Below are 11732 nucleotides of genomic sequence, written 5' to 3' on the forward strand. Positions count from 1 at the left end.
AATGTAACCAAGAAAATCTATGAAGAGTCCTCTCACATAATGTTATGAACTCTGGAGTTATAGATTTTGTACTTACCCTATGTGTTTCGAGTGATGAAACAATCGTTATTCTCAAATGACGATCTCCACACTAATAAATTGTGGTCTTGCGCCATCAAGCGCTAAGAGAAAGAAGAGCACTACAGAAAGCCAGAGTTTCCAATTCAACGGTATTTGAAACCAAATGTATTGTGTGCAAAGGGCATTCCAGTAAGAAATAATACGCTCAAAGTCTACCAGCTCAGTGCAGAGCACTTCACTGCAATGATCATTTAGTTTAATGAAATAGACTATAAAACAAAATTACCTTTATATCAAGAATACGCTTTAATTATTCCCTATACTCGACTTAAACATATATTTTTTATGCACCATTTCGTCTCACCCTAAAACCCTTCATAATGATAATAATCTCAGATTTGGCCCAGTATTCCTATTTATGAATCCCAGACAGATACAATCTGAACACAGACATCGGCAGGTATATACATTAATTGATCTTCTTGCGCCATCTTTTGGCAGAAATTATACAATATAAAGACATTCTATTTACTGTACAATGAAAACAAAAACGATTTTCCACTTGGCTGTAGGGCCTACTGTAGTCGATTCACCAAATGTTTTATGTTAATGGGCATTATCAATAGATGATACATGTTTCATTTGGGTAATGAATAGGATGAAATGTAGGCTGATATTTGAAATATGTATTGGTAACATTTTGTCAAGCTTAATTTTATAACAATGATTGCCTCGCCTGGTTCACCAACTACTTCTCTGATGGAGTTCAGTGTCTCAAATCGGAGGGCCTGTTGTATGGGCCTCTGGCAGTCTCCATGGGGGTGCCACAGGGCTCAATTCTTGGGCTGACTCTCTTCTCTGTATACATCAATGATGTCGCTCTTGCTGCTGGTGAGTCTCTGATCCACCTCTACGCAGACGACACCATTCTGTATACTTCTGGCCCTTCTTTGGACACTGTTAACAACCGTCCAGACGAGCTTCAATGCCATACAACTCTCCTTCCGTGGCCTCCAACTGCTCTGAAATACAAGTAGAACTAAATGCATGCTCTTCAACCGATCGCTGCCTGCACCTGCCCGCCTGTCCAGCATCACTACTCTGGACGGTTCTGACTTAGAATATGTGGATAACTACAAATAGGTGTCTGGTTAGACTGTAAACTCTCCTTCCAGACTCACATCAAACATCTCCAATCCAAAGTTAAATCTAGAATTGGCTTCCTATTTTGCAAAAAAGCCTCCTTCACTCATGCTGCCAAACATACCCTCATAAAACTGACCATCCTACCGATCCTCGACTTCGGCAATGTCATTTACAAAATAGCCTCCAATACCCTACTCAAAAAATTGGATGCAGTCTATCACGGTGCCATCCGTTTTGTCACCAAAGCCCAATGACTGGAACGAACTACAAAAATCTCTGAAACTGGAAACACTTATCTCCCTCACTAGCTTTAAGCACCAGCTCACAGATACATAGCCCATCAATAATTTAACCCAAACAACTACCTCTTCCGCTACTGTATTTATTTATTTATTTAGCTCCTTTGCACCCCAGTATTTGTATTTCTACTTTGCACATTCTTCCACTGCAAATCTACCATTCCAGTGTTTTACTTGCTATGTTGTCTTTACCTTGCCACCATGGCCTTTTTTTTTGCCTTTACCTCCCTTATCTCACCTCATTTGCTCACATTGTATATAGACTTGTTTATACTGTATTATTGACTATGTTTGTGTTTTCCTCTCTCTCTCTCTCTCTCTCTCTTTCTCTCTCTCTGCGGCTATGGAACCCTGACCTGTTCACTAGACGTGCTACCGTGTCCCGGACTTGCTGAATGATTGGCTATGAAAAGCCAACTGACATTTACTCCTGAGGTGCTGACCTCAGGAGCCTGGTTCCTCTAGGTTTCTTCCTAGATTCTGCCCTTTCTATGGAGTTTTCCCTAGCCACCGTGCTTCTACATCTTTACTGCTTGCTGTTTGGGATTTTATGCTGGGTTTCTGTACAGCACATTGTGACATCAGCTGATGTAAAAAGGGCTTCATAAATACATTTGATTGATAGATTGTGACAATTTGGTTGTGTAGCAGCAGTTTTTTATCTTGTTATGTCACTGACAGTCACTCAATTAGACAAGTCAGCTAACAATTTTTAGATTGGTCGTCTAGCCAGGTATTTAAACTTGGAGTAATCATAGCCGAATACCGACCGGACACGCAGGGCACATCTCAGGGGCTTTGACCCCCAGGGGGTCGCCATTGATTTTTGTTAGTCATTGTCACTCAGATATCATATTAACATGGCATAAGTCATTACAAAATGTTTAGAACTGCGGGAAATTAGCTTTAAATGAGCTTTTCTCTACCCCATGGCAAAATAGGTAGAATTGCAGAAAACTTGATGGGGGGGGGTCACTAAAATGTTTTGCTGTGAGGTGGGAGGTCCCTCAACCAAATATTACTCAGGGCCCCCAAACAATGCAGTAATCAATATCAGTATTACCATTTTTAAAAAGTAATGTAGAACAAAAACACAATAAATAGAAATAAGAAGAACACAAGAAAGTAATATACAGTGCCTTGCGAAAGTATTCGGCCCCCTTGAACTTTGCGACCTTTTGCCACATTTCAGGCTTCAAACATAAAGATATAAAACTGTATTTTTTTGTGAAGAATCAACAACAAGTGGGACACAATCATGAAGTGGAACGACATTTATTGGATATTTCAAACTTTTTTAAACAAATCAAAAACTGAAAAATTGGGCGTGCAAAATTATTCAGCCCCTTTACTTTCAGTGCAGCAAACTCTCTCCAGAAGTTCAGTGAGGATCTCTGAATGATCCAATGTTGACCTAAATGACTAATGATGATAAATACAATCCACCTGTGTGTAATCAAGTCTCCGTATAAATGCACCTGCACTGTGATAGTCTCAGAGGTCCGTTAAAAGCGCAGAGAGCATCATGAAGAACAAGGAACACACCAGGCAGGTCCGAGATACTGTTGTGAAGAAGTTTAAAGCCGGATTTGGATACAAAAAGATTTCCCAAGCTTTAAACATCCCAAGGAGCACTGTGCAAGCGATAATATTGAAATGGAAGGAGTATCAGACCACTGCAAATCTACCAAGACCTGGCCGTCCCTCAACTTTCAGCTCATACAAGGAGAAGACTGATCAGAGATGCAGCCAAGAGGCCCATGATCACTCTGGATGAACTGCAGAGATCTACAGCTGAGGTGGGAGACTCTGTCCATAGGACAACAATCAGTCGTATATTGCACAAATCTGGCCTTTATGGAAGAGTGGCAAGAAGAAAGCCATTTCTTAAAGATATCCATAAAAAGTGTCGTTTAAAGTTTGCCACAAGCCACTTGTTGGTGGTTGATTCTTCACAAAAAAATACAGTTTTATATCTTTATGTTTGAAGCCTGAAATGTGGCAAAAGGTCGCAAAGTTCAAGGGGGGCTGAATACTTTCGCAAGGCACTGTACAGGATCAGTTCCAGGGTCAGTGCCAATACAATATTTACTCTACCTGCACACAGTTTTCTCTACCTGTTGGTTTCAGAAACACTCACAAATTTGTCTGGTAAATAATGATGCATCTGGTATGATCAACGTTATGCTTTAGTTACATCGCAACTGGGAAACGAGAAACTGGGCATTTATTAAATATTGCACTTAGGTAGGCCATATTAGCCATATTCTGTTTTGTCGGTAGGCCTTGTGGTTACCATAGTGATCCTTTCTGAACATATGTCTAAACCACCTCACAAACACTCTAATTCAACTCATTATTAAGTGCATAATTTTCTGCGGATATGACTGTCTACATTAGGCCAATATTCTGAAAAGTAATTCATTACAATTAAATAAATAGGCTACGCGATGTACTGTATTTCATCGATTAATTACAGGCCTTTAAAATATTAGGTTTCCCCTTGTATATGTGCTTTTAATTGAATGTTTTTATACATTTATTGTAGACACTTGAACAGAGCTTTTGTCAATTATTTTGATAGTGTCACTTCATAAAACATTATAATTGGGGGTACATGGGATATGAGGTCCAGAGTGTTCCAGACAAATTAGGTTATGCTGTCTGCCATGTGGAGAAAAACTTCACTTCCCGTGGGGTCTTTGGCAGCGCGTCATTGCTACGATACGCACTACGAAGCAACGTTGAAGGATAAGCCAACAGGAGCAAGGTTGTACACAAGCTTGTGTTTTACTATTCATCCAAAGGTTTCCTAAACTTGACAATGTAGCCATCTGCCTTATAAATTAATGCCGATCGCACACATGGGCAACTCCATTGACTCCATGGGCACTGTTGTCTTAAACTGCTAGGTATGCTATGTTGCGCTCTGACTTGCAATTTTGTGGGATTGATTTACTGTCTAAAATGTTTCCCAACCGATACATTACAATGTACTGAAGAAAATCAAATATAATATATATTTTAAAAAGGGAAACATTGTAGCAACGTTGGGGCAATTAACTACAGTGTTCCACTGATGAATTTAGCTGGGACAGGCTACACTGTTACCAGAAGATAGTGACCCTACCGTCACGCCTTTTTACCCTGAGCTGTACTGGGGTCATGGACGCAATCATGGTTACATTAAGACACCGTGGAGCCTGCATGAGATAGGAGTTGAAAAATGTACTTCAATGTACGGATGGGATATGCCACTGTACTCCAAAAATGTAATTTTATCCACACTGCTGCATATAGACATTTTAAATACTTCCAAGTTTTCCAAGAAAACTGCACTTTGTCCTCATGTTAGCTAGCATTAGCCACCGCAGTTATGGAACATGGTGTTGAACAGCAAAGGAGCTGATTGGCTGACTGCCATTACAAAACGGCGGAGGTGGCTACTGCTAGCAAGCATGAGAACAAAAAGGGAAGTTTTCCGAAAAACTATCAGTTTTTCAATCATCTCGATGGAACATTGTGGATAAAGGTCAAATTGAGTACAGTGGTATATCCCATCCCTGCATTGAGGAACGTTTTCTGACGCATTTCTCGTGCCAGCTCCAATGTGTCTTAATGTAACCATGATTGCGTTCCGTTCACAGTGCAGCTCAGGGTAAACGAGCATAACCGTAGGGTGGTGTCTTACGGCAAGCTACATTGTATCTAAGTGAACAGGGGTGTATCCATTATGTCTTGCAAGGGAAACCGTTGACCGTTTAAGAACCAAACTGAAGCAAACGAAATGGGGAGGAAACCTACCTGAATTTGTCCAATAGAAGCTCTTGTTTTTGTTTCAAAACATTTTCTGGATTAGTGGAAACCAAGACTGTTCTCAGGGCAGGTCTGCTGGTTCTGCCTAACATAAGTTACTTTTCCTAACAGGTTAGGTGAATGAAGGGTAAGATATATTAGGTTAATGTTAGGATACGCTAAAATTGTCCCTGACGCGACTCAAACGTATTTTAAATTTTTTTTGTGTATGTGGACGCCACTTCAAATGAGTGGATTAGGATATTTCAGCCACAACCGTTGCAGACAGGTGTATAAAATCGGGCACACAGCCATGTGTAACCAATGTGAAATGGCTAGCTAGTTAGCGGGGTGCGCGCTAATAGCGTTTCAATCAGTGACTTCACTCGCTCTGAGACCTTGAAGTAGTTGTTCCCCTTGCTCTGCAAGGGCCGCGACTTTTGTGGTGCGATGGGTAACGATGCTTCGTGGGTGTCAGTTGATGTGTGCAGAGGGTCCCTGATTCGAGGCAAGGAAAGGGATGGAAGCTATACTGTTACACATGCAATCTTCATAGACAAACACTGTCAGTAGAATGGCTTTACTGAAGAACTCAGTGACTTTCAATAGGGCACAGTCATAGGATGCCACCTTTCCATCAAGTCAGTTCGTCAAATTTCTGCCCAACTAGAGCTGCCCCGGTCAATTGTAAGTACTCTTATTGTGAAGTAGTAGAAATGTTTAGGAGAAACGGCTCAACCAAACAAGCTCACAGTACGGGACAGCAGAGTGCTGAAGTGCGTAGCCCGTTAAAATCATCTGTCCTCACCACGAGTTCCAAACTGCCTCTGTAAGCAATGTCAGCACAAGAACTGTTTGTCGGGAACTTCATGAAACGGGTTTCCATAGCTGAGCAGCCGCACACAAGATCACCATGTGCAATACCAAGCATCAGCTGGAGTGAACTCCATTGGACTCTGGAGTAATGAATCATGCTTCACCATCTTGCAGTTTGATGAATTTGAGATTAATTGGAACGCCGACTGCGAGCCAGGCCTAATCTCCCAACATCAGTGCCCGACCTTGCGACTGCTCTTGTGGCTGAATGGAAGGAAGTCCCCGCAGCAATGTTCCAAAATCTAGTGGAAAACTTTCCCAAAGGGGTGGAGGCTGTTATAGCAGCAAAGGGGGGACTGACTCCATATTAATCTAATTTTGGCATGAGATTATCGACAAGCAGGTGTCCACATACTTTTGGTAATGTATGGTATCTAGCCACAACCAGGTCTGCCCTGAGAACAGTCTGGGTTTCCACTAATGCGACGTAACGTCTTGCAACAGAATCGGCGTGATCAATACACCTCAGTTTAGCAGTGAGCTACATTTTTGCAAAACAACAAACATGGCTATCTAACATATTTAACAGGCACATCGTGTGTTAATTAATGACTTGCTACATGTGTATCGTCACCACATGCCCACTGCCAATTGTTCTGCAGTGGGTGTGGCAAATGGCGATTAGTAGCCTAACATTCTCTCTCTTTCCTTCGTTACATGTTCTAGAATGACTGATTGGGTTGGATATGGGTATGCAGCACTCATTGCATCCGGAGGAGTGATGGGCTATGTCAAAGCGCGTACGTTTATTGTTGTGCCGTCATGTTAACTCAATTGAATAGAGTAAATTGTTTTTGAGTCTAATGCATTGCATCATATGTCCAGTCTTGTGACAATGAACTGGTAACATGGTTTCCACTCTCCCCTGTACATCTTTTGGTGTCTCCAGGCAGTGTCCCCTCCTTGGCGGCAGGTCTTCTCTTCGGCAGCTTAGCTGGGGTTGGTGCCTACCAGATATCACAAGATCCTACAAATATTTGGGTGTCTCTAGGTTAGTAAACCTTTGGTGTTGTCCCTCACTGTTTTGTGAATGTATCTCTGTTAAAAGTACAGTTTCTGTCACATTTAGACACCCTAACCATGTATGTATACATATGTCTCGTCGCCCAGACCTCTCTTGATCACTACTAACTGACTTCTAGCTACTCATGATGATTAGTTTTACAGTAGACCTACTGCATTGAGTCAATTCCCCCTGTATCACACAGTCACATCAGGAGCCCTGGCAGGTGTGATGGGAAAGAGATTCTATGGTTCCAGGAAGATGATGCCTGCTGGAATGATGGCAGCAGCAAGGTAGCCAATCAACTCCCTTCTTTTTTTGTTTCAGGACTAGGAAATGGGTATGAGGATGATGCAGTATGAGATTACTTAACATGTTATTTTTGTCTCTACCTTGTGTAGTCTACTTATGGTGGGGAAGCTGGGTGTTGGAATGCTGCTGCAGAAGCCCCAGGAGTCATAATGCACTGAAATGAAGAAGACGTTCACAGACACCGATGTCAAAATCACTACCCTCTCGTGCTTTTCTACGGTCTTATATCGTTCACCAAGAATATCAGTCAGATATGTGAATGTTATTTTGGAAAAATGTATAATTGAACACTGATTTATGAAATGACAAGGACTGTCATGTGTTTTTGTTCATATTGTTACGCAGATTTGTCATTACGTTACAAGAGATAAATGAACCGTGAAGTTGCATATAAGGTTTATAAGATGGCCAGTGTTTGTTTATTTACTTTTTATATTATGTATGATGGCAGTCTACACTTATATAACTGAAGTCAATGCTGCTTTAGCCACTGATTCAGTAAATTACTACTCGGGCTATATGAGTGATAAACCTTTACAATTACAGTTTTAGGAAGAATTTCCTAATAAAATGTCCTTTGAGTTTAGTAATTTAAACATAATAGAAACAATTACATTTATAAAAATCTAGAATACAAAATTCACAAATCTAATATTATCATAAACTAATTACATGAGGCATGCCAGATGTTGGCATCCAATGGGTTTCAGGACGTGATTGTCTGAGGGATACTTTAGAGCAGTGTTTCTTAAATTATTGGTCGGACCCAAAGTGGGCCCCGGGAATGTGAGAGGTGGGTCGTAAAATGATGAGAATACATCTATAATTACACATTTATTTCTTCTTAATTTGGGTCGTTGGAGGACGATTTGAGTCATGGGAGGATTAACAATTTCTAATTTCTTGGGTCTTGAGCTGAAAAACATATTTTAAGAACCCCTGTTTTAGAGCAAACGCATCAGCCTGTCAATCAGCAATTACAATAGATGGTCCCGGTACTCTTCTGGTGACGTTAGAGGGATCTGTCCTCCTGGCGTATGTCTTGTTCATATACATCACCCAAATGATGCCAGTATAAAAACATGTACAGAAATGTCTCTCCTTGGACATCCCTGTACATGTTACTTTGTTGGAATAATACATTGGAGGCCTTTCAGAAGTACATGCACGGAGGGCAGTGAAGTTCAGAGCTACAAAACAGTTTCCTCCTTAGTGCATATCAGACTGGCTAAACCTGCAGGTTGGGTTTATAGCTTCTCTTGGTGCACTAGCGATTTCCCTTCCGTACTTGGGTGCCAAGTCTACCCTACCATGGACTGGCTGTGCAAGTGGACCTCTAGTCTGGTTGCTAGAGGTTTTCCACAGAGCTGAGTAGCTCTGTCCTTTTCATTTGGGGCCTGTCTACCTTCCATAATCTGAAAAGAAAAAAAGATTTGAGCAATCCATGTGCTGAATGTACTATACTATAGTTACAGGACCCCTTCTATAGGGACAATTTTCTAGTCCAGGACTAAAACATGCACATTGGGGAATTTCTGTTGCAAGTGCTTTTTGGTCCAGGACTAGACTTAATCAGTATCCTGGGAAATTTGCCCCTAGTGTGTTCTTTCCAGCCTCAAAGTAACTGAGACAGACATCCATGGCAGAACATCCACTCACTTTCATTGAATCAAAATGGCTCTCTTTAATGTCATGTAGAGGAATGTTAATGTACAGTGCATTCGGAAAGTATTCGGACCCCTGGACTTTTTCCACATTTTATTACGTTACAGCCTTATTCTAAAATGTATTTAATGTCTTTAATCCCTCAATTTACACACTACCCCATAATGACAAAGCAAATTTTTGCTAATGCATTAAAATTCAAAAACACATACCTTATTTACGTAAGTATTCAGACACTAACGGTTCTCTTGTGGTGAAGGACAGTCGGACCAAAATGCGGCGTGTAGATTGCGATCCATGTTTAATAAACAAACGTAAAAACACGAATCAATACAAACACTACAAAACAAAGAACGTAAATGAACGTAACGAAAACCGAAACAGTCCTATCTGGTGCAAACACAGAGACAGGAACAATCACCCCACCAACACACAGTGAAACCCAGGCTACCAAAATATGGTTCCCAATCAGAGACAATGACTAACACCTGCCTCTGATTGAGAACCATATTAGGCCAGACATAGAAATAGACAAACTAGACATGAAACAGAATGCCCACTCAGCTCACACCCTGACCAACCAAAACATACAAAGCAAACTATGGTCAGGGTGTGACAGTACCCCCCCCCCCGCCAAGGTGCGGACTCCGGCCGCAAAACCTGAACCTATAGGGGAGGGTCTGGGTGGGCATCTGTCCGCGGTGGCGGCTCTGGTGCTGGACGTGGCCCCCACTTCACCGTAGTCTTAGTCCCCCACCTTGTCCGCTTCCGTGACCTCCTAGCCACGGCAACCCTACTTAATAACACGGGACAGAGGGGTAGCTCGGGACAGAGGAGCTCTTCAGACTCCGGCAGCACAGGAGAGGAGGAAGGCTCTGGCAGATCCTGGCTCACTGGCGGATCTGGAAGAGTCTGGTGGATCTGGAAGAGTCTGGCAGACTGGCGGATCTGGAAGAGTTTGGTGGATCTGGAAGAATCTGGCAGACTGGCGGATCTGGAAGAGTCTGGCTGACTGGCGGATCTGGATGAGTCTGGCTGACTGGCGGATCTGGAAGAGTCTGGCGGCTCTGGCTGCTCCATGCTGACTGGCGGCTCTGGCTGCTCCATGCTGACTGGCGGCTCTGGCTGCTCCATGCTGACTGGCGGCTCTGGCTGCTCCATGCTGACTGGCGGCTCTGGCTGCTCCATGCTGACTGGCGGCTCTGGCTGCTCCATGCTGACTGGCGGCTCTGGCTGCTCCATGCTGACTGCGGCTCTGGCTGCTCCATGCTGACTGGCGGCTCTGGCTGCTCCATGCTGACTCCATGGACTGACTGGCTGCTCCATGCTGACTGCGGCTCCATGCTGACTGGCGGCTCTGGCTGCTCCATGCTGACTGGCGGCTCTGGCTGCTCCATGCTGACTGGCGGCTCTGGCTGCTCCATGCAGCTCCTTGCACTGGCAGCTCCTTGCAGACTGGCAGCTCCTGGCAGCTGCAGACTGGCTGTTCCATGAAGACTGGCAGCTCTGGCTGTTCCATGAAGCTGTTGGCCCATGAAGACTGCTCCATGCAGACTGGCTGGCTGCTCCATGCAGACTGGCAGCTCTGGCTGCTCCATGCAGACTGGCAGCTCTGGCTGCTCCATGCACACTGGCAGCTCTGGCTGCTCCATGCAGACTGGCAGCTCTGGCTGCTCCATGCAGACTGGCTGCTCTGGCTGCTCCAAACAGGCAGGAGACTCCGGCAACGCTGTAGAGGCGGAAGGCTCTGGCAGCGCAGGAGAGGAGGAAGGCTCTGGTAGCGCTGAACAGGCGGGAGACTCCGGCAGCGCAGGAGAGGAGGAAGGCTCTGGCAGCGCTGGAGAGGCGAGGCGCACTGTAGGCCTGATGCGTGGTGCTGGCACTGGTGGTACTGGGCCGAGGACAGGCACAGGAAGCCTGGTGCGGGGAGCTGCTACCGGAGAGCTGGGGTGTGGAGGTGGTACTGGATAGACCGGACCGTGCAGGCGCACTGGAGCTCTTGAGCACCAAGCCTGCCCAACCTTACCTGGTTGAATACTCCCAGTCGCTCTGCCAGTGCGGCAAGGTGGAATAGCCCGCACTGGGCTATGCAGGCGAACCGGGGACACCGTGCGCAAGGCTGGTGCCATGTAAGCCGGCCCAAGGAGACGCACTGGGGACCAGATGCGTAGAGCCGGCTTCATGGCATTTGGCTCGACGCTCAATCTAGCCCGGCCGATACGCGGAGCTGGAATATACCGCACTGGGCTATGCACCCGCACTGGGGAAACACGGTGCCTGCCCGGTCTCTCTAGTCCCCCGGTGACCTCAGGAAGTTGGCGTAGGTCTCCTACCTGGCATAGCCATACTCCCTGTGAGCCCCCCCACCCCAATACATTTTTGGGGCTGACTCTCGGGCTTCCGTCCGCGCCGCCGTGCTTGCTTCGCCAACTCCATTCTCCGATAACCTTCCGCGCACTGCTCCATCGAATCCCAGGCGGGCTCCGGCACTCTCCCTGGGTCGACCGCCCACCTGTCTATCTCCTCCCAAGAAGTATAGTCCATACTCTTGTAGTCCAAACCGTAGTCCCATGTCC

General features: G+C 44.7%; 1 protein-coding gene across 2 annotated transcripts; it reads left to right on the forward strand.

Annotated features, from left to right (window-relative positions):
* Positions 1–4169: 4169 nt before the first annotated feature.
* Positions 4170–7889, forward strand: LOC112215309 (transmembrane protein 14C). 2 transcript variants are annotated; one of them, XM_024374235.2, is made up of 5 exons: positions 4170–4275; positions 6843–6916; positions 7066–7167; positions 7385–7472; positions 7581–7889. In XM_024374235.2, the coding sequence occupies exons 1-5, from the start codon at positions 4175–4177 to the stop codon at positions 7639–7641; spliced, it is 426 nt and encodes a 141-aa protein (XP_024230003.1). In that variant the 5' UTR covers positions 4170–4174; the 3' UTR covers positions 7642–7889. The 2 variants fall into 2 exon arrangements, with proteins under 2 accessions (XP_024230003.1, XP_024230004.1); XM_024374236.2 differs by lacking the exon at positions 4170–4275 and adding an exon at positions 4282–4417.
* The last annotated feature ends 3843 nt before the right edge of the window (positions 7890–11732 follow it).

The sequence above is a fragment of the Oncorhynchus tshawytscha genome, linkage group LG16 (assembly GCF_018296145.1).
Source record: "Oncorhynchus tshawytscha isolate Ot180627B linkage group LG16, Otsh_v2.0, whole genome shotgun sequence".
Lineage (NCBI taxonomy): Eukaryota > Metazoa > Chordata > Actinopteri > Salmoniformes > Salmonidae > Oncorhynchus > Oncorhynchus tshawytscha.